This window comes from Culex pipiens, chromosome 3, assembly GCF_016801865.2.
Source record: "Culex pipiens pallens isolate TS chromosome 3, TS_CPP_V2, whole genome shotgun sequence".
Lineage (NCBI taxonomy): Eukaryota > Metazoa > Arthropoda > Insecta > Diptera > Culicidae > Culex > Culex pipiens.
The window spans coordinates 150,935,930-150,955,817 of NC_068939.1; the positions used below are offsets into that span (position 1 = coordinate 150,935,930).

The 19,888-nt window shown below is 39.4% G+C and overlaps 3 protein-coding genes across 6 annotated transcripts in view; 2 read left to right on the forward strand and 1 right to left on the reverse strand.

Annotated features, from left to right (window-relative positions):
• Positions 1-19,888, forward strand: part of LOC120422250 (mucin-19-like) — a 134,711-nt gene that overhangs the window by 39,255 nt on the left and 75,568 nt on the right. The gene's annotated exons all lie outside the window — the stretch shown is intronic.
• Positions 11,366-15,307, forward strand: LOC120422252 (uncharacterized). 2 transcript variants are annotated; one of them, XM_052710539.1, is made up of 4 exons: positions 11,366-11,798; positions 11,857-12,108; positions 12,163-12,483; positions 12,540-15,307. In XM_052710539.1, the coding sequence occupies exons 1-4, from the start codon at positions 11,621-11,623 to the stop codon at positions 13,781-13,783; spliced, it is 1,995 nt and encodes a 664-aa protein (XP_052566499.1). In that variant the 5' UTR covers positions 11,366-11,620; the 3' UTR covers positions 13,784-15,307. The 2 variants fall into 2 exon arrangements, with proteins under 2 accessions (XP_052566499.1, XP_052566500.1); XM_052710540.1 differs by having other exon boundaries at positions 12,163-12,963.
• LOC128093505 (uncharacterized) lies at positions 18,279-19,858 on the reverse strand. Its single transcript, XM_052710541.1, has one exon. It carries the CDS (start codon positions 19,852-19,854, stop codon positions 19,093-19,095), a length of 762 nt encoding a protein of 253 aa, XP_052566501.1. The 5' UTR covers positions 19,855-19,858; the 3' UTR covers positions 18,279-19,092.

A 19,888-nucleotide genomic window follows, 5' to 3' on the forward strand; every position in this document is an offset into this window, starting at 1 on the left:
GGGGAAATTGCTGTTTGCCCAACTTTTCATTGACCTTATGGCTCAGAATTGCGGAAGCAGCAAGAAATTTATGATTTTTATTTAGTAGCCAACTTATTGAAACCGGAAGGCACATTCCACGGAAGGGTGCAAGTGGATTTGCTTTCTATTGTAACAGGGAAAATATTGCACATGTTGCCCCAAGAAGATTGTTTTTCTTGCAGTTGGTTTTTTTTTTTTTTCATTATCAACTCATGGTAGAATTTCTGCAATTGAAATACATAGTAACTTTACCTGTCATTCTATGTCGACAAAATGGGCTACTTACCACCAAAAAATTACAGTGCTTAAAAGTTCATTAAGCACTCATTTAAATGCTGAAAATGTCAAAAACTGCAAATAGTCATTTTTTACCCAACTTCTTCACTTTATTTTTGCAAATTCGCAGATAAGTGTGTTTCTTCGGTTTCTGTACATAACCCAATAAGCTTGCTGTTTTAAGCAACTTACGCCACCACGATCTTCTTCGCCGTCATGCAGCTATGAAACGAACAAAAAAGCTGCTGCTCTCACAACTGAAATGAAAGCTTCCGCTTCCCATCTTTTACCAATTTACGGTTGATTAGTTTTAGAGTGTATATTTATAAATTTATATTTGGTATGTAAAACAAGTAACTTTTTTAGAATAACTTTGAAAAATTGTGTTATTCCAAAAACTAGATACATTTTTTCCACAACCTGTCAAAAAAATGCATTCCAACTTCAAGTAAAAAGTAAACACTCCCCACACACGCTCAATTAGAGGCACCCAAAACAGGGGTAGCAAGCAAAACTGTGGCAGTGGGGTGCAATGCGCGCTCGGTTGGATTTTTGGCCGTAATAGCATTTAATGGTCCGATTGCGTGATGATCATCATCCCGCATCTCTTTCGGAGAGCTTTGATGAGTATCGGCACACACGATGATTGTGGTAGTGGGGCTCCGGAAAATGGGGGATTTTGGCGTTTGACGTGCGAAAGAGAAAACAAAGAAATTTTCCTTTACTTAAGAGGCAACATTTTCGAGGCCTCTCTTCGTCGGGGGTTTCTTCAGAGTTGATACTTAGTATACCAGGGTGGTGGCGGCGATGCCGAATCTGTGCTAATGGTATCGTGTTGATGAAAAGTGCATAACGATGATGTGTTTTGAGCAGGAAGCTTTCGCCTGACGTAACGTGGGCTTCAGAGTCAGCAAGATGGCAAATATTTGAACCAGCCGGTTTAATTAGATGAGTATTATCGCAAATCATGGTAATTACATACTTTGCAATTTTATCGAACTCGCAGCTTAAAGTTTCAGAAGTTATCGTACTCCCACCACCACTCGCAACAAAAGGCAAAAGCTCATACGAGTTAATTGATTCTCGCAATAACTTCATCAGCCCCTTTCCGGTAACATCGAAGAATTGAGATACGATGCCAATGGCTTCACACGATCTCCTTCAAGGCCAAACCGATCAAATCAGTCATTCCCATCTGGAACTACATCGTCGTTCAAAAGTCTGGGTTGAATAAATATTTCAAGAAACTCTTTAAGAGGAAACCTTTGCAATTTTGTTCAGTTTTTATAATTTGTTAACCCTTTCGAAAATTATGTTTCATGTTTTTTTTTCAATTTACGATGAGTAAAAAAATGAATCTTTTTCTGTAAACCTTTTATTTTCTGTGTCAAAAAACTTTTCTATATGTTATGGATTGTATTTTCACAGTTGTTGGAAATTTATTTCTTTTTATTCTCTGTTATTCTCAGCAAACACGACAAATCTCTTGTATTGTAATTTTTTAAGGTTTTGCGTTTTGTTCGTTTTGAGGCTGAAGTTTTTGTGGATTTCTTTTTCATATTTTGTCCTTGCAAGGCTTCATAAAATTTAAACAGCATTCCATGTGATGAGCTATAAAAGTATTCAAAAATTATTAATAGATTTTTGGATTTTGTGACTTCGGTTATGCATTTTTTCCCCAAAGAAATAAGATTTCTTTAGATTTTCGCAATTTATTGCGCAATTTTTAATTTGATTTTTTTTTAATTGGATGAAATTTTGTCCTAGTATTTAGAAGAAGTAATTTGACATCATAGGATTTCCCATACAAGTCTCCATACAATTTTGCGGGCTGGTACTTAATGGGTACGTCAATCTAAAGAAATTCTTTGCCTTGATAAAGGATATTCTGATTAATAAAAAAATATTTATAAATTTTATTTATTTTGATATCTCTTAAAATAAATATCTTTTATGACGATGGGATATCTTTTGTGGAATCTAAAAAACATCTTTTGAGCCATGATTCTTTTGAAAAAAAAAAATAGATTTCTCAAAAACGTTATTAAAAAATGTGGTTGTAACAATAAATTTAATAGCTCAATTAAATTTTGTAATCGAAATACACTCTACGGAATTCTTGATAAAGCGCACCGTTATGGAGTTCTAGTAAGTTTATGGTCATAATTTTTGAAAATTTAAACATTTTTAATTATTTTAAACTTGATAAAAGAAAGGAAGAAAATTTCCTACAACTTGCTCTCTGAGACTCTGAGAAAATCGGACAACTTGTTGCAGAGATTCAGACAGCCTCACAAAATATTTGAATTAATGAAAATGAGTTTTTAAGTAGTTACACCTAAGGTAGGTAGGTATAATTTTCAACTGAAACTCAAACTTTGTGAAATTTTCTACTCTTTTCAATAATTTTGCTGTCTCAAAGTTTTAAAATTTGTAGACCTTTGCAAAAGTTATGCTTGATTTTTAAATCTTGAAATTGTTTTTTTATTAGAAAGATAACAAGACAATTTCACAAAAGTTTCATTTTTCACTGAAAATCAAACCAATAGTTTCCGAGATATCGTAGGTTTAGCAGAAATTTGGCTTAACTTTCATACTTTTTTTCAGAGGAGTTTTTCTCTCAAGAAGTATTTTTAAAATGCAAAAAAACGAAATGAAGTCGAAATATGTACCCAAAGGTGGCTATAAATTGAGAACGATACACCTTATCAAAGAAAATGTAAATTGATTCGCTTGTTGAAATTATTTTTTTTACGACGTTTTCAAAAAAAACTATTATTTAACAATTCTTTTCTTTGCAACCAGATTTTGCACCATTTTCAAAAAAGAATTTTATTGAGAATTAAAAATAAATCTTATCTTAGGATTTTTTTTTAAATTAAACAATTCTTATAAATCAATTTCAAATGAAAATGTAAAAAAATATACCTTTTTCTGTGTACGTTTTTATTCGAAAAGCCCTAATTATAACCTACAACTATGCCGAAGACACAAAATTGCTTCTTAAAATACACAATTTCAAACGTTTACATACCCATTTTGTATGACCAGCTCCCAAAATTGTATGGTGACATGTGTTGTAAAAAAAATCATTTCTGTTGACAACGGAATGAAGTTTTACCAAATTTCAAAAATATAAAGAAAAGTCGATTAGCAAAAATGAACAAAACCTGTTCTAAAAATAAATTTTTAGATATTGGAAAAATCTTGTGAAATCCATTGTAAAAAGACGGTTGTTAATGCATTTTATATTTAATCAAGAATTTTTAATGTTTTACAAATTTTGGCAAAAGTTTTGGAAATTAACATTTTACAAAAAAAAAGTCATGGAAAACATGTTATCTTTTATCTCAATTTAATAATATGTTTTATCGTAGAGTTCATGATTACGGTTTAACACTTTTTCTGAAACATCAGACTATTTTTTTCTATAGATAGGTTGAAGTATTGGACCAATTAACAAAAATATAATAAAAATATAAGCTTTCAATTTTGTAACGGCAATGTACTGTTGATCCGACTTCCGACAAAAAACATTTCAATATTTCAAAGTAAACTTTAAAAACACTGAGATTTTTTAGATTATTTTATTGAAATAAAGAAAAACAAACACCACAACAAATCCGCATTTTTTTTTCCTAGAATACGTTATAAACAAATGATTAATAAGACTAACAAATAAGATTTTTCTCGTAAAATTCTTATTCATGTTTTTAAAAAAAATTAAAAAATCTAAAAATCTTAAAAATTCACAAACTGTCACTTAGTGCCAAGAGCACATATTTACTGATTTTATGAGGTAAAAGGCTAAAATCAAGCTCGAAAAAGTTACATAAATAACTCTTTTGAATATGAAAATACTTTCAACCTCCGCTGTACCCCACCCCAACCACGTCCGATTGATCGAAAGGACTTGCCCGTCATCGGGGCCAGACCAGACGCAGACAGGGACACACACCGCGTCCATTATACGCTTCATTTGAAAGTTGATTCGAACCCAAAGATCTTAGACTCGTTGAACTGGTTTCGAGAAGTGGCAAAAAAAAAGAACTCCGTCCAGACCGGGCGCGACTGCTGCCACCACTTGAGTCACCTGGAACAGGCCACCAGATAAGAATTCAAGTGGCCTTGCACCTTTTTTTTTGCTGCCGCTGCCGCCACGTATTTGCTCTGCAACCAGCTGTTGGAAATAGTTTGTAAGATTTTGTTTTGCGTTCTGAACTATTTCAAGTGTGTTTGCCGTCGGAGAAGTGCTTTTTCTTGTGCGGGGTTGAAATCGGGAAGAAATCTTTTTGCGAGTTCTTCGCAGAGATTCCCCTGGAGGAGACCATTCTGATGGGTCTATTTATGCAAAATCACTTTCCGATCTTCGCTGCGCTCTGTTCTCCGGGGTGGATTCGATGCAAAAAAGTAAAGTAGAAAAAAAACTAATCTGTTGGAGCTGCCTCGGAACAAAGAAACCAGTTCCAGGCTTTGTCTGGCTGGTTGGACGTTGCAACTTTCAGACCTCCCCGAGCTTGATTGCACAGTTCAAGCGGGATGATACGAAAAACTCTACGAAGGCTTGGAACTGTGCTTTGCATTTGAGATGGAATTTTCCGCGAAAGACACTTTCTTGCGTTTTCTGTGTTTATATGGACTCTTGAGCGAGAAGATAAGCTAATTCTATTTGCAGCTCATAACACGGAATAACAAATGCAGAAACAGCATAATGCATATATTACGATGAATTTAATTGAATTTAAATAAAATGTTACATGTCAGGGGTGCTCATCGTTTCAACTGGCTGGCCAAACGTTAAGCTTACAAAAGCTTGCGAAAAAATAGTAAGATTTGTTTTTATTTTATAACAAATCTGCAACACTTCTATTTGAACATTTTGGTAAGGTGTTGTTTGTGTAAATAGGAAATTTCCGCAATAATATTTTCACAATTAAAAATTTCAAATTTGAATTCCACGTGGTTTACGCACGATATCTTACCCAAAAAAAAAAGATTTAAAAAAACACGAAACAACAGAATTGAAATTGATAGTTGATAAAAGCTTGCTGGATAAATTTCCAAAATTGATCAAAAAAAAAATCAAAAATCAAATCAAATTATTCGCTCTACAGCTTTGCCTTGGCGTTCTCGATTGCGAGATTCCTACTCGAAACTAGGTGTCCGAAGGCTTGATTGTTGAGGCAATTGCAAACCTCTTTTTACACCTTAGCTTCCATCCATCCCGGGATTCAAACTGACGACCTTTGGATTGTGAGTCCAACTGCCTACCAGCGACTCCACCAGGACAGGACCCAGGGAGACGACCTCTACACCTGGACTGAGCTAACGACCTAACCTTTTTTTTTTAGGTTAGTCCGGGGCCAACATTTACTTCCCGTCCGACGGAAGGCGTGATCAGACAAATCTCGTCTCAAAATTTGCCACCGGGACCTTCTGGGATCGAACCCAGGCCGACTGGGTGAGAGGCAATCACGCTTACCCCTACACCACGGTCCCGGTAATCCAAAATTGATCAATTCCCCACTAAAATCAAAAATTGATTTTATTTATATTTTTTGATTTAAGTAAAACTTTGTGGGGTCCTTCCCTATGACCAGAGAATCCATTTTGTGTCATTTGTTGACCAAAACAAGGCTCCATACAGTAGAAAGCCTAGAGAATAGCTCTACCAAAATTTCAATGGAAGAATAAACCTCTTGCGGGTGAACCACCACGAAATTGTGTTCATTTGTTCATTGAAACAGTTCATCTCATTGGGTGGCTTATATTGCCAAATGACCATATCATATTCATCGAACTTTGGTTGCCGATACGGCAAAGGCGCTGTTCGATATGTCAAAGGTCTTGGGTTCGAGTCTCGATATCGGCACTGTTTTGGTTGATGAACTGTTTTGATAATGAACTCATGAGAATAACCGGGTTCGCAACGACTGATTATTTTTAATCTTTCTGGTTTTGGCGAGCAGTCTTGTCGAAAAAGAAAAACAGATTTTCTCTACTTCACCGACGTTTCGGCCTTTATTTTGAGGCCTTCTTCAGGGGGTTTATAGTTGTCTGTTTCTTGTCAAAAAGTGTTAGTCCTATTGTTAAACTGTCCTTTACGTTTGCTGCACTAAAACATTTTTGACAAGAAACAGACAACTATAAACCCCCTGAAGAAGGCCTCAAAATAAAGGCCGAAACGTCGGTGAAGTAGAGAAAATCTGTTTTTCTTTTTCGACAAGACTGCTCGCCAAAACGAGAAACATGAGAATAACGCTCTCGTCAATCTCGGGATTTATCCTCTGTGTCCGTTCACAGTACCTTTATACTACCCGATCGTGTTCTTTATTCTGGCATTACCCAACTGTGGGTGTACGTAAATATTCAAAATCTGTAACTTTTGAAAGAATTTTCTGATCGATTTTGGTGTCTTGGGAAAAGCTGTAGGTATTTATGAGGACTAAAAAAATATGCCAATTTTGAAATTATTAATTTTTTTTCAAACTAATCGAATTTTCTAAAATTTGTTTGTTTTAATTTTTCATTTTTTTATGTTTTAGGGGACAAAAGAACTGCAAATATCAAGCCATAGAAAAGTATGGACAACATTTTTGTAATGATTTTTTTTAATGTGATGTTTTGAAAAAAAAAATACTTTCGGTTTTATGTGTAAATTTGAATTTGCGATCGAAAAGTACTTTGCAGATGTTTTGATAAAGTGACCCGTTTTCAAGATAAAGCCATTTAAAGTTTAATTTTAACTGAAGAATTTCCGATTTTCGGTTATTTAAAGTGTCCATGATTGTCCATTCCTGGAAAAAACAATGTGTTCGAAAAGTTCAGAAAAATTCCAACCAATTTGTCTAAGAGACACTGAAGGTTGGTCCTCTGGTTGTTGAAATACAGCGAATAAAAGAAAAACAAACAAGAATTGAAGCTTTTTATGTTTATCCAAAGCTTTCCACATTTTCTAACGCTAATATCTCAGTTACTATGGTCTAATTTTAAGTGCTGAAAAATTAAACTTTTGTTAAAAAAACACAGCTTTCCAAAAAAATTATAGCTTGGTGGCAACATTTTTGTGCATACTTCTCTATGGCTGAGAAGTTGCGGTTTTTGTCGTCAAAAACATTTTTTTAAATTAAAGTTAAGAAAAATATTCAATTCACATTTATTGAAAATCATGTTCGTTTCCAAGGATACTAGATGGCACCAGAAAAAAAGCTGCTTCTATTTTTTTTAACTTTAATTTTTTAAGGGTTAATGGATGAAAATAAACATTTTTGTAAATTTTTCTATTGTGAAATTGTCTCAGGAACACGAATATGATGAAATTATCACCGGAAAATTTGATCTAAGGGTCCCCGGGCAAAAATGTACAACCAAAAAATTCAGTAAAAGTAAAAGTGTCTATTTAATATGTTAAACTGCCTTACCCAAAGCGTACCCAGTCTCAGATGCTAACCAGATGTCCCCTACAAGCTGCAGGTCGAACCGAGTTGATATCTGGATGGAACACTTTATAATTATGCTATTTTTTCACTAAAATGCCAATAACTCCCTTTAGATTAAACCAATTGGGATGCTTCTCCCTACATTTTGTTGCATTTTTTAAGCCCTTTCAGATGCATTTTAAATTTTGAAATTCAATTGAATTTTGCCTAAGTTATAGACTTTTTAAGATTTTTGACGTTTTTGAACCTTTAAACTTTGTGTCCCGATTTGCACCACTTCCCGTTGATCTAAAGTGCTCATATTTTGGCCAGATGCTAGTTTTATATGTACAAACAATCCCTGAACGAATGGTGAGGTCCAAACGACGTTCCATACAAAGGGGTATGCCCTGTTCGTGGACTCGCTCTTTAAAAAAATCAAACATACGGATTTTGGGAAATTGTTTTTTTGTGAAAAAAGTTAATTTGAAAATCGGCAAATATTTTTCCGTGTACCTATTTTTTCTGCCGAAGACCCCAAATTGATCAGTGAATTCCTTCAAAATTTACAGAAAGTGGCTTCTTTGGTCATAGGCTTAGTTATTTTTTCAAAACATCAAATTTCACGCAAATTTCGTGGAACGTGAAAAATGTTAAAATAACTCTGCTAATCTTGAGTTTTCATCACAGAACTACTTTTTAAGCTAATATATTATTCTTCAATCAACTAAAAAAAAACTTCACTAAATTTGAACGTGACACAAAACAAAGTCTCCTAATTCTCAAAAAGTTTCCACCTGGTTTATGGATGAGCTCTTTATATTTTTTGAAACAAAATGTGGGGTATGCGTTTTCTCATTTACTGGACTCCTTTTTTTAAATATTCGACTACTAAAGCTTAGGCTGATTTGCTTCTGTCTTATCATTAGACATTTTATTAAATTTCATATCAAAGCACGATTAAACAATCTTGTTCAGCCAAAATGAGTTAAAATTATTTGAACTTTCTGCGACAGTTAGCCCATTAAAAATAATTTTACAAGTTTTCATCTCACTTATCAAAAACTAAATTTAAAATCAAAAGCCAAAAATAATATAAGTTGTCACGAAACCGAATTTTTTAATTCAGAAAACAAAAAAAAAGTATTTTTTACTTTCACGGGAATCATCATCAATAATCAAATATTGTTAAAATTAATCAGGACTCAGAAAAACATCTGAAATCTTTTTAGAAGGTAATTTTAAAGATAAGAAATACTCTTCATTTTATTTTAAATAAAACAAAGCTGGATTATTTTGATTTCTATTGAAACAATACCTTTCAAATAAAATAACAGCAAAATGTGTATTACAACGAACGAAAATATTACTCAATTTAGTTAGTTTCTAAAAAACTGAACAATTCTTCGAATGATTCATATCAAGCTTTTCAAATGAAAACTAATAAATTTTTCTTAAATAGTCTTTATGGAGAGATATTTTTTTATTTTGTTATTAAAAAAAATGATTTGAAAAAATAGATAAATTTCACGAAGTTTAAGTCGTACATGTAATCGTCAAAAATCACTAACCCTATATTAAACCAGGGAATTCATTTGCTTAACTTCACTGTAAGATTTATTTTCATTCCTTTTTGAGTTTGATAAATTATTTTGAGAAATATCGTTACAGTTTCACACAAACATACGATTCCACGGGATTTCGCGGAAAAAGCCAAATTTCACGGATTTCACGCTGTCCGCGAAATAGTGAAATTTCACTAACCCTAGTCATAGGGAAGTTCGAGACAAATAAAAATGGTCGAAATCAATCGACTTCATAGAGAATTGCTCAACTCAAAAAGTTTAGGTTGCATCAACCGCCTTAAAAGTAAATTCCATACAACAAAGTAGCTAAACCGTCATAAAAATCGTTGGCGATGTCAGATTAGCTATCATCAGAATAGCGAGGTTTGGCAAGCTTGTTCTCGGGGGATTGGTTGACTTGAACTCCTCTCAAGCAGCGCCCCCTCCCCACAAATGCATCGTTTTCCATCACTTTTCTGCGACCTTGACGTTTGGCAGCTTTGCCACAACAACAGAAGAAAAAAATCCAGCTTCGACCGCTTAAGATAGGCGAGCCGGGCCAAGATTTGCATTTTAAATGAGCCGTGCACAATTGTCTTCCATTTCCATTTGACGTCGTGGCTGTCGTGAAGCTCCTTCGTTAGGAACGGTACAAGAGAAGTGGGGTGGGGTCTGGTACAGTTGCCGGCAAACACAGAAAAAAACATGCCCCAAGAACACCCAACCGCCAAAGAGGGTGTGTTTTCTCTTTCCTTAGACCCTGGGTAGACAACGGTGGCGGTGTGGAGTTCCATTCAATCGGTAAAAGTAAATACCTTCAAGAACTCTGTTGCTTCTGCGGCTGGCACCGCAAGCGGTATGCAATTGGCATGAAGTGGCAGCTTTATTAGGGTTGGCTAATCCACGACAGGTTTTCTGCTGCAAGAACCTTTTTAGGAAGATTGAAAACAATGCAATGGCGCCTTAGTACCGTAACATATAGCTGTTTTGATAAATTTTGATGTTGACCACATTTTGATCATAAGGATAGGATTTGTGGCCATTTATCAAAACAAAAATCGTTCACAATTCTTTCACAAATCCAAAGAAACATTTAATAAAAAGGAGTGTAGTCGACCCTTTTCCACCATAAATCATAACACCATTTGCTAGAAGTTCTATACACAGTACATCACCCAAGAATTCTTCTCCCAAATGGTACCAACGTCGAGACACATCCCTTGCGGGCCCTGCACATCGATCGTGACGAGCTGTTTCTGTGGCTTGCACTTTGCAAATTGGCCACGTGTTGCATCGATCGACAAATATCATTCGTCAACCTTCGGATACCCAGCAGCAGCAGCAATTCTCGCAGAAATCGTGTTGCCGCCAAATGTCAAATCCATTTCGGAATTGAAGACCTTAGCGAATTACTTTCAAGTTGGTGCGGCGTTCGAAGTGGCGATGGCGACGTCGTAGGCCATAATCTCCAACAGATCAGTTGAAGCTGAAGCTGTGTCCAGGCCATCTAGTTGGGCCAACGTTGGCGTGGGTGTTGATTTCTGCACCATATGGTCAGCGGCGACGACGTGACTCAGAAGAAATTTGCTGTAGATGGCGCGACGTCGGTCGGTCGTGCGGTGCTATTTGCATTTTCAATAAATTACAATTTATTTTTATACGAGTGTCCGCTCGATGTACGGAGAACCTTTTCCTTAAGTGGTTCGGGATGGATGGCCGACGATATGGTTATTGTGGCAAATTGATGGCGATATCGGCGGTGTAGATAGTCATAGTGGACGGGCTGAGTTGCATCTTGGGGAGAAACGTGCAACGCAGATGTATTGTAAATGATTCGAATAGTTTAAAAAGATGTTGCCAATATTTTTTACAGTTTTATTTCTTTTTTAGGAATGATTTTGTTAAGCTGATTTAGCCCATTTTTGTAAGTTCTTACAACTTAATAGTCAGAATGAAAAATCATAACGTCGATTGTTGAGTTGCCTTGGCCATTTAAACCGTGTATATATTTTCACGGAAATTTTGCAGAACATAAAAATTGTTGAAATGACCTCGAAAAATTTTGTAATTACAGATTGAGCTTTTGCAGGAGCGCGTGACAACCAGATGGCGCAGCGTGCTAAATGAGGATGTTTACATTTTTTGCTGTCAACACCAAGTCACTTTTGAAGCATAGAAAGTGTTTTGATTATTCTTAGTAACTAAAAGGATTTAACTTGTCTTAAATTATATAAAATTTGAAGGAAAAATTTTTTGCTGCAGAATGGTATACGATTTGGATGACTGGGTTCAATTTAAAGGCACTTATTTTGTGTTTTTTCCCAGAGTTCAACCGCCCCCATGACGATCTGCATTGTACCCGGTTGTGGCAATAGTAGCCAATCTGGATGGAACTTTTTCAGCGTTCCGATGACTAAATCGACCGTTTTTAAGAAGTGGACCAACTTTATGAACTTATCCGGTAACAGGACGGAGCGAATTTGCAGCTCGCATTTTGAAGAAAGTGACTTCAAAACCCGTAAGTATTTCAGAATCGTTAACGAATGTCTAGGTAATGTATGATGGTATTATTGCAGACTCGCGAATAATGCTTCGTCATAATGCAGTCCCAACTCTGAGAATTCCGGATATTGAGCCGTTTTATAGCACAACCGGCTCGTGCTGTGTATGGGGCTGCAAAACTAAACAATCCGGTTTGCTGACACCGTTTCCGTCTAATCCTCATTACCGTATCCGCTGGATGGACGTTTTGAACATGCCGAAAGAAACCACGACGACTTGGATGCGGGTTTGTCAAAAACATTTTAAGTCTAAAGACTTTGTAACTGGTACGTTGATTTTTAAGTTTAGTAGTAATTAAACTCATTATGTTGTTGTTGTAGTTAATTCGGTTTACTTGAAACCGTCCGCAATACCAAGCAAGCGGGTCAAACGAGTCGCTCAGAATCCACGTAAACTCAATCGTTCAACAGAAGTGCAAGCGTCTGGTTCAGCTCAAGCAGAGTCAAAGCCGAAGAGTCACCGCATTTGCAGTGTCTTCAACTGCACGTCACGATCTGGTAACGGAATCTTTTTGCACAGTTTCCCACCTAAATCCGACGATCGTTACGTAATTTGGATACACAATTTGAGACAAGGAAAAAGGCCTTCATCCAATTACAAAGTGTGCAACAAGCACTTTACTCCTTCGGATTACACGAAAGGTTTGTAATTTTTTGTTTAGTTTTTTAGATCCGAATCTAAAAAAAAACTTTTTTAGGTGGCAAGCGTCTTCTCAACTCGGCAATCCCGTCAGTCAACTTGCCTAATGGAACCAACGGCGAGCATAGTGACAACCCGTATGAAAAGCCGCGGAAATCTTACCGTGTACCGAAGCCCATCTTCAATTCACCCCCCGTTGATTCGTCCCTGCAGTCACAAACACACAACAATATATCTGATCGGTTTGAACAAGATCAGTTACCCATCAACGATACATCCGACCAGTTCGAGCAAGATCTACCTGCACAGGGAGGTCAAAATGAACAAGAATCGAACCACGTTAGTGCCACCGGAAGTGCGACTGTTTCCGTTGCATTGTGCGAGGTTGAGCCAAAGGCAAAACCACGTGTTGCGAATTATTTTTCGGACCTTCTTATTAATGATCATGCAGTGAACGTTTGGACCGGCGTGGAGACCCTTGAGCTTCTCGAGCAAATTTGTATAAATACGAAACATCTCGAAGACGCTGTATACTCGAGCAATCATTCCATGCACTGTGCTGATCGTGTGATCTTAGTTTTATGCAAACTAAAACAAAATTTGTCGTTTTCTGCGCTGGCAGTACTTTTTAGAGTGCACGTATCGACCGTTTCTCGGTATTTTGCCTTTACCTCTCACGTGCTGGCAGAGCTTATGTCAAAATTCGTAGAATTTACTTCAAAAGAGGAGATCTTGCAAAATATCCCGTTATGCTTCCGTGGTCGTTTTTCAAATGTAACGTTAGTTCTAGATTGCACCGAGGTTCCGTTATGCACAATGCACTGTTTGAATTGCAGAATATCTACTTATTCGCAGTACAAGTCTAGGCACACTGCTAAATTTTTAGTTGGTGTAACCCCAGCTGGTCTTATCTCGTTTTGTGGTAGAGCTTACAGCGGAAAGTCGTCGGATAAGTTTATATTTAACGAAGAAAACGTTATCAACCTCCTCACCCCTCACATAGATGAGATTATGTGTGATAAAGGCTTCAGCATAGATAATGAGCTGTCTGTTAGAGGTATCACATTGCACATTCCACCGTTTTTGCGAGCTCCCAAACTCACCCCGTCGGAAGCGGAAATAAATGAAGCAATTGCTAAGGCGCGCATCCACGTGGAACGCATAATGGCTCGACTCAAAAATTTTAACATATTATGTGATACTATCGAGCACTGCATTGTTGGACATCTAGATGATGTCATGACTATTGTTTGCGCACTAGTTAATTTGAGTAAGCCAATTCTAAAGGATGATAAATTTTAACTGCAGACTGCTATACTAGAAAAAGGTTCATAAGCTGTAGGTTATATTATGCATAAGATGACTGTTGTTAAATAAAAGTGTTGAGCACAATTTTGGCCATCAGATCATTTTCTTCCTAACTCACAAACCCGGTAGCTGTTCTGTCCCAAACCATAAATCGTGCTTGCCATTTCATTAGGGCACATAACTTTTTTAGGCTAGAGTGTGTCCCTTTCACACCTTATGTAAACTGTCATTTGAGTGAAAGGGATACACTATTGTTTACAAAAGTTATGTGCCCTTTTGAAATGTTAGACTCCAAATATCACTTGGCGCAGACAAGTCACGTTGGTTTGGAACTCATCAACTCCTTCCTCAGCATCTTAGCTTGATCTTCGACAGTACACACAGAAAAATATTACCGTAATGACAAAAGTAACTTATTTTTGATTTAAAAAGTTGCTAAAATTAGCTAGAGGGAAAGTTTTTTCTTGTTTAAAATATGAAAACCTTTACTGGTAAAGTTGTTGAAAATCTCCTTACTAACTGATTTAAAAGTCTTAATTTCTTTCTCGTGTAACCGTGTACGACTAAGTTCCAAATGTAAACAAACACTTTGGTGCGTTCGGTGGTGCTGGTGATTCTAGGCAGCAGCCAGGAATCGGACGCGGAAACCTTCGTGAGCCAAACAGCAGCAGCGGAACGCCTTCGAAGGAGAGTGGTGCGGGTGCGGGACGAGGTGAAGTGCTCAAAAAGGACAAGGCGAGCTTCCTGCAGGAACTGCAGCTGTTCCACGACCGGAATGGGTAGGAAGAAAGCTTGGGTGTTTTGTGGGGCTTGTGATTGATTTTGTTCGTTTTTTTTTTTGGATTGGAGGTAGGAATGTGGATTCGCACCGATTGTATTCGGTGGTGGCCCGGGATTGGTGATTGTCAATTCCCGCGAGGACTGTAACGAGATCATCGAGGATATGGCACTGCCGAAGAGTTGCGTGAACAACGAGATTACATTGAAGAAGATAAACATCCGGTTTTTGGACAAGTACAGGTGATTTTCACGGTGAGGAGAAGGAGCCGACGAAGAGGAGGACGTCGAGAAACGGTATAATCGGAGGTAGCCAGAGCGGATGTTGCACTCGGTGCCGGCGGTTTACAACACCTGTGAGTAATGAGAATGTGTACAGTGGCTTGCCAACTTCACTTACTTCCATCTCTTTTAGCAAATAACCGCCCACAAATGCTCATCTCCCGACGCCGCAGCTCCAGCCGAATGAACCCTGGACAGCGTGCCGAAAAAATCTGTGTCATTCTCGAAGGAGTATGAAGTGCTCGAAGTCGAATTCAGTTCCGAGGGTCTCATCAACCCAATCTTCCGGATGCGCTTCCAGAATCGGGAACTCCCCGTTCAGGCACTTCACTTCTCAGCCAGGAAACGTCGATCACCCTTGCCGAATCTACAGCCAACTTCTCCAAACCTGTCCTGATGAAGGCCGGCAACGTGACCATCCTGTTCTCTACTTTGCTGTCGCGCGTCGAAACATCCGTCTGGAACCGTCCAGCTTGGGGTCAACAAAATGTCTTATTCAACATACTGTTTAAAACTTTTAAAAATAAATATAAAATCAAGCACATTTTTTTCTGAAATTAACACTGCAGTATTTAATGCTGTGATAAGTGCAGTGCTTCTGGGGACGCGCAGTCCGGTTTTTTCGCGATAATTTTCGTCGTAAATGATCGTAAATTTTTTTTCCAACAACTTAGTATTAACTCATCAAACTATCGATTTTATGAAGAGTAAAGCGTCATTTATTTACTATTTTTGAAATTTGTTCGCGTTATCTAAATTTTTAAAACAGTAAAATTATACTGATAAGTCCAGCCCATAGCACTACTGCTCGGCTGGCACGCGTTCGATAAAAATAAACCATTTTAAATAATCAATTATCTATCTTTCCGCAGCCGGCTGCTTAAGATTTAAAAATTTCAACCGATAAACAAAATGCTCATGGTCACATCACTGCCACTCGTGAATCCTGACCTCATACCCATCTACTAACCCCCTCAAAACTCATGTGATACTTTGTCGGAGAAGCAGTCGATTGGGCGGTCTCTATCACTCAAGTATCGGACTAACATTCCCATCCACTTCCCCGTGACTCTACCACTGGTCGTGGCCGGCGCCGGTATTGATCAGCATGATAGGGGCCTTTGAGAAGTTGCGAAGCGAGGAAAGATAGCACCCACTCATCTTCCACGGCTCGTGGATGTAACTTCTGGAGGTCCTGGTCAATAACGGAGTAGCAACTGCGGGTGGGCACCTATGCTTATGCTTATGCTAATTAACACTGCAGTATTTAATGCTGTTTATTCTTGCTATATAAGGTTTCTTTTCCAATTGAAATATTAATTTTCATTCATGAATAAAACCTTATTCATTCATTCATGAATAAAACCTTACTCTTTCTTTGACGCCGTTACTAAACAGTCGATCTTTTTGTTTACTCTACTAACGGTTATGGGCCCTGAAAACCCTAACCTGGGGAGGAAGTTTCTGAAAAATGGAGCTCGTCGGAAGTGAAGCTCATTTTGCGAGATGGGGGACGAGAAGCACTTGAATGTCAAGCCGTTCGATGGGACCGGTTTCAACGCCTGAATACCGGATGCTGAGTTACCTGGAAGAGCTGAAGTTGGAACATTACATCGTGCAAGCGGCGGAAGGAGAGGTCTTCTAGAACATCCCGGAAACGGACAGTGCGGTGGTGAAGGTAGAAAAAGAGGCGAAAAAGAAGCTAAGACGGAAGCAGGACCGTAAGTGCAAGAACGTGATCATCGGGGCTATTGCGGACGACCAACTGGAGTACACGCAGGACAAGAATTCGCCGAAGGAGATCTGGGATGGCTTGCATGACGTGTTCATGAGGAAGAGCCTGGTCAGCCGGTTTCAGCTCAAGTTGCAGCTGTTGGGACTGAAGTACGACGAGAGCAGCAAGTTGGAGAGCCATTTCCTGAGGTTCGATCAAATGGTAAAAAAGGAAAGCAATCCACTTTAATGACCTTCATTCCACCTGAAACCTCTTTTACGCAAATGGACCGACGTTTTACTTCCCCATCCGAAAGAAGGCCAGGAGGATAAGGCGGGAATGGAACCCGCGTCCCGTAGCAACTAAGGGATCGGCAGCCGAAGCAGCTAACCACCGCGCCACGAGGCCCTCCGATCAAATGGTGTGTGAGCCGAAATCCGTCGGGGCGAAATTGGACGACGAAGACGTCATTTGCCACCTGATGCTCACCATGCCATCCTCCTCAGGCTGGACGCGCTCCTTGCAAAGCAGAACCTGTTGCTGGAGAAATTTCAAGTTTCGCCAAGCTCCGAACCTGCCAACAACGAGCCCCAGGAGGAAGCACAAATCTCGGTGTCTAGCGCACCGGAGAACCATGCTACGGAAGAGTGCCACCATGTGGCCAACCTCAAGCAGGTCGTGCAGACGGACCTGAAGCAGAAGAGGAAGATACTGCTTCTGACACCACGCTATGTGCCATGAATCCGGATCAACACCACAAATCGCTTGGACGCTGCAAGACAGTTCTGCGTGCCAAGAATCTGGAAGCATCCTCTGAACCGCTTGGACACAGCGTTTGCACACACAAACCGCAAGACAACGAAGCCGTCGACGCTCTGGATCAACGCGTCGATCTGGCCGTCTCAAATCAAGTCAACGACGATCACTGCACGGAGCCCTCCGACAGTGTTCCCGGACCCGATCATCGCCCGTCGCTGGCATCGAGCGACGCCATCAAGCTTACCGACACCAGTTCCTGCGCCGGCCATCTGGATCCTCATCCTTGGTTGGTGGCCCTGCGGACATTCCGGAAGCTCTCGACGAAGATCATGCATCGCATCTCTCCAACGGCTGCAAGAGGTCTTAAAAATCTCGCCGAAGGAGGAAAAGCGGTCACAGATCACGAACCGTCATACGTCGATCGCGGACCACAACTGGCTTGGCCGCCGCGAGACGATCGGAAACGGCTACAACCGGAAACTGGTCCATTGGTGAAGCAGTTCAGTAGCAGGAAGATTGGCCGTCCGCCAAATCTCCTAGAGGGGGAGATGTAGTATGCCATGCTAACTACCAGCACTCCCAGCACAGTTCGTTCCCGGTTACCCATAACGTCGGACGTAATAAACCACTGTCTTCACTGTAGCTTAGCAAATACAATACAAATACAAATACAAATACATGCAGCAAGACAGGAGAACCAGGAGTAGAAAAAAGTGGTCGCGATAACGTTTGTGGCGAGCACCGGAGGCGATGGAGAGGACCAGCGCTGGTACCTGGACAGTGGGACTTCGGAGCACATGGCCAAGGATGAGCGGAAGTGTGAAGCGTTGGAGGAATTGGAACAGCCTGTCGTGATCGTCACGGCCATGCGAGGAGAGGAACTAGTTGCAAGCCAGAAGGGAACCGTGAACGTGATTGCGAACGAGGATGGCTGGAAACTGAATATCCGCATTCTGCCGATTGCTTGGATTGTCCAATTGAGGCGGAGTGTTACAATGGCAATTGAACAGTAGTTTAGTTAGTAGGTTATGATTTGGTTGTGAATAAAACCTCACTTTTCCTTTGACACCGTTACTAAGCAGTCGATCTTTTCGTTTACTCTGCTAACACTTCAGTCAGTTCCAGTCGTGTCCGACGGATGAACGCTGGGTCCATCTGAAGCGGATGCTGCGGTACATCAAAGGGACACTGGTATTGGTCTGGTATACAAGGCCGTGGAGAACCCTCTACTGCTGGAAGTGTACAGCGACGCGGGCTGGGCAAACGACACTACCGATCGTCGTTCGATCACGGGCACGTGGTGAAGCAGTTCGGATGTACTGTCGGCTGGTTGACGAGGAAGCAGCAGACGGAGCTCGCGGCTCTCTGCACGGCGGCATGTCACACACTGTGGATGATATGCGTGCTGGACGATCCTGACAAGCCAGCAGACGATCCCGTACCGATGTTCGAGGACAAACAGTCCACGATTAGGATTGCCGAGGATTCCCGAGATTGCAAGCACCTGAAGCACGGGATTGGAGGAGACGTGACCCGTTAGTTTGACAACAATTGGTGTCAAACCAACTTTTGAGAGCTTTAAGATCGACTAGTGTGTTTGCGGTCAAGTTAACTTCATACTCACTCTTACTTAAAGTGTTTTTATCTTGGAAACGGTTACATATTTCTCAATCATTATAAAACGACTTATAATAAGTAAAATTATGTTTATTAAACAGTCGTAACCTGAACCTAAAAAGTACGAATCACAAAACGCAACAATTAACTTAGTTTAAACTTGTTTGAGGAGCTTTGGCAACATTGTAGACATATATAGCTTCTTCAAACTATTGACAATGGTATGAACATAATCGGGATCAAAATCCACTTCTACTACAATAAAGTCATTGGGTTTTGATGCGTATACTACGAAATCACAGCTTAGACACTGTAAAGTCCACATATTAAGCTGTACTTGACAGTAATAAGCATGAAATCTGTTCAATGATAGTTTTCCTGTTACTGGACAAATTTGAATGTACTTTAGAACTGTCTCGTTTACTAGCACATCGTCTAAGCTACCTAGTTCGCCTACTTGTGGACATTTTATTTCAAGCAAAGTGTTAGATAGAGGATCTACCCCATCTGGCGAGGATGCGAACCAACATTCACCTTCTTTTACGACTAATCCACATTTTTTCATGAGCGGATTTCGCTTTTTACGGTAGCATTCGAACGCAGTTGCCTCCGTTTCTTTGCCGTATTTGACAGCCGCACTGTTGATGTTCTTTATGCTCCAGTAGCGAGTGATTTTGCTTGACCAATCCGGATTCTTATTCTTTAGGTAGGTGTAGAGCCCGTAACAAGAGCTGGCAGTGATGCGACGAGTTCGTTGGATTTTCCACACGTTTGTGCTCTGGGTTTGCGTATTGATGGCCGTTTGGACAATCTGTTGGCTGGTTTGTAAAACATTGCTTTCAAAAAACAATTGCTCTTCCTCATTATTAAATTGAGCATCCTCGACGGGAACGAAACAATCCTTTCGCAGTATCATTTCTAGAAGATCTTGGGAGGATATGAAGACATCC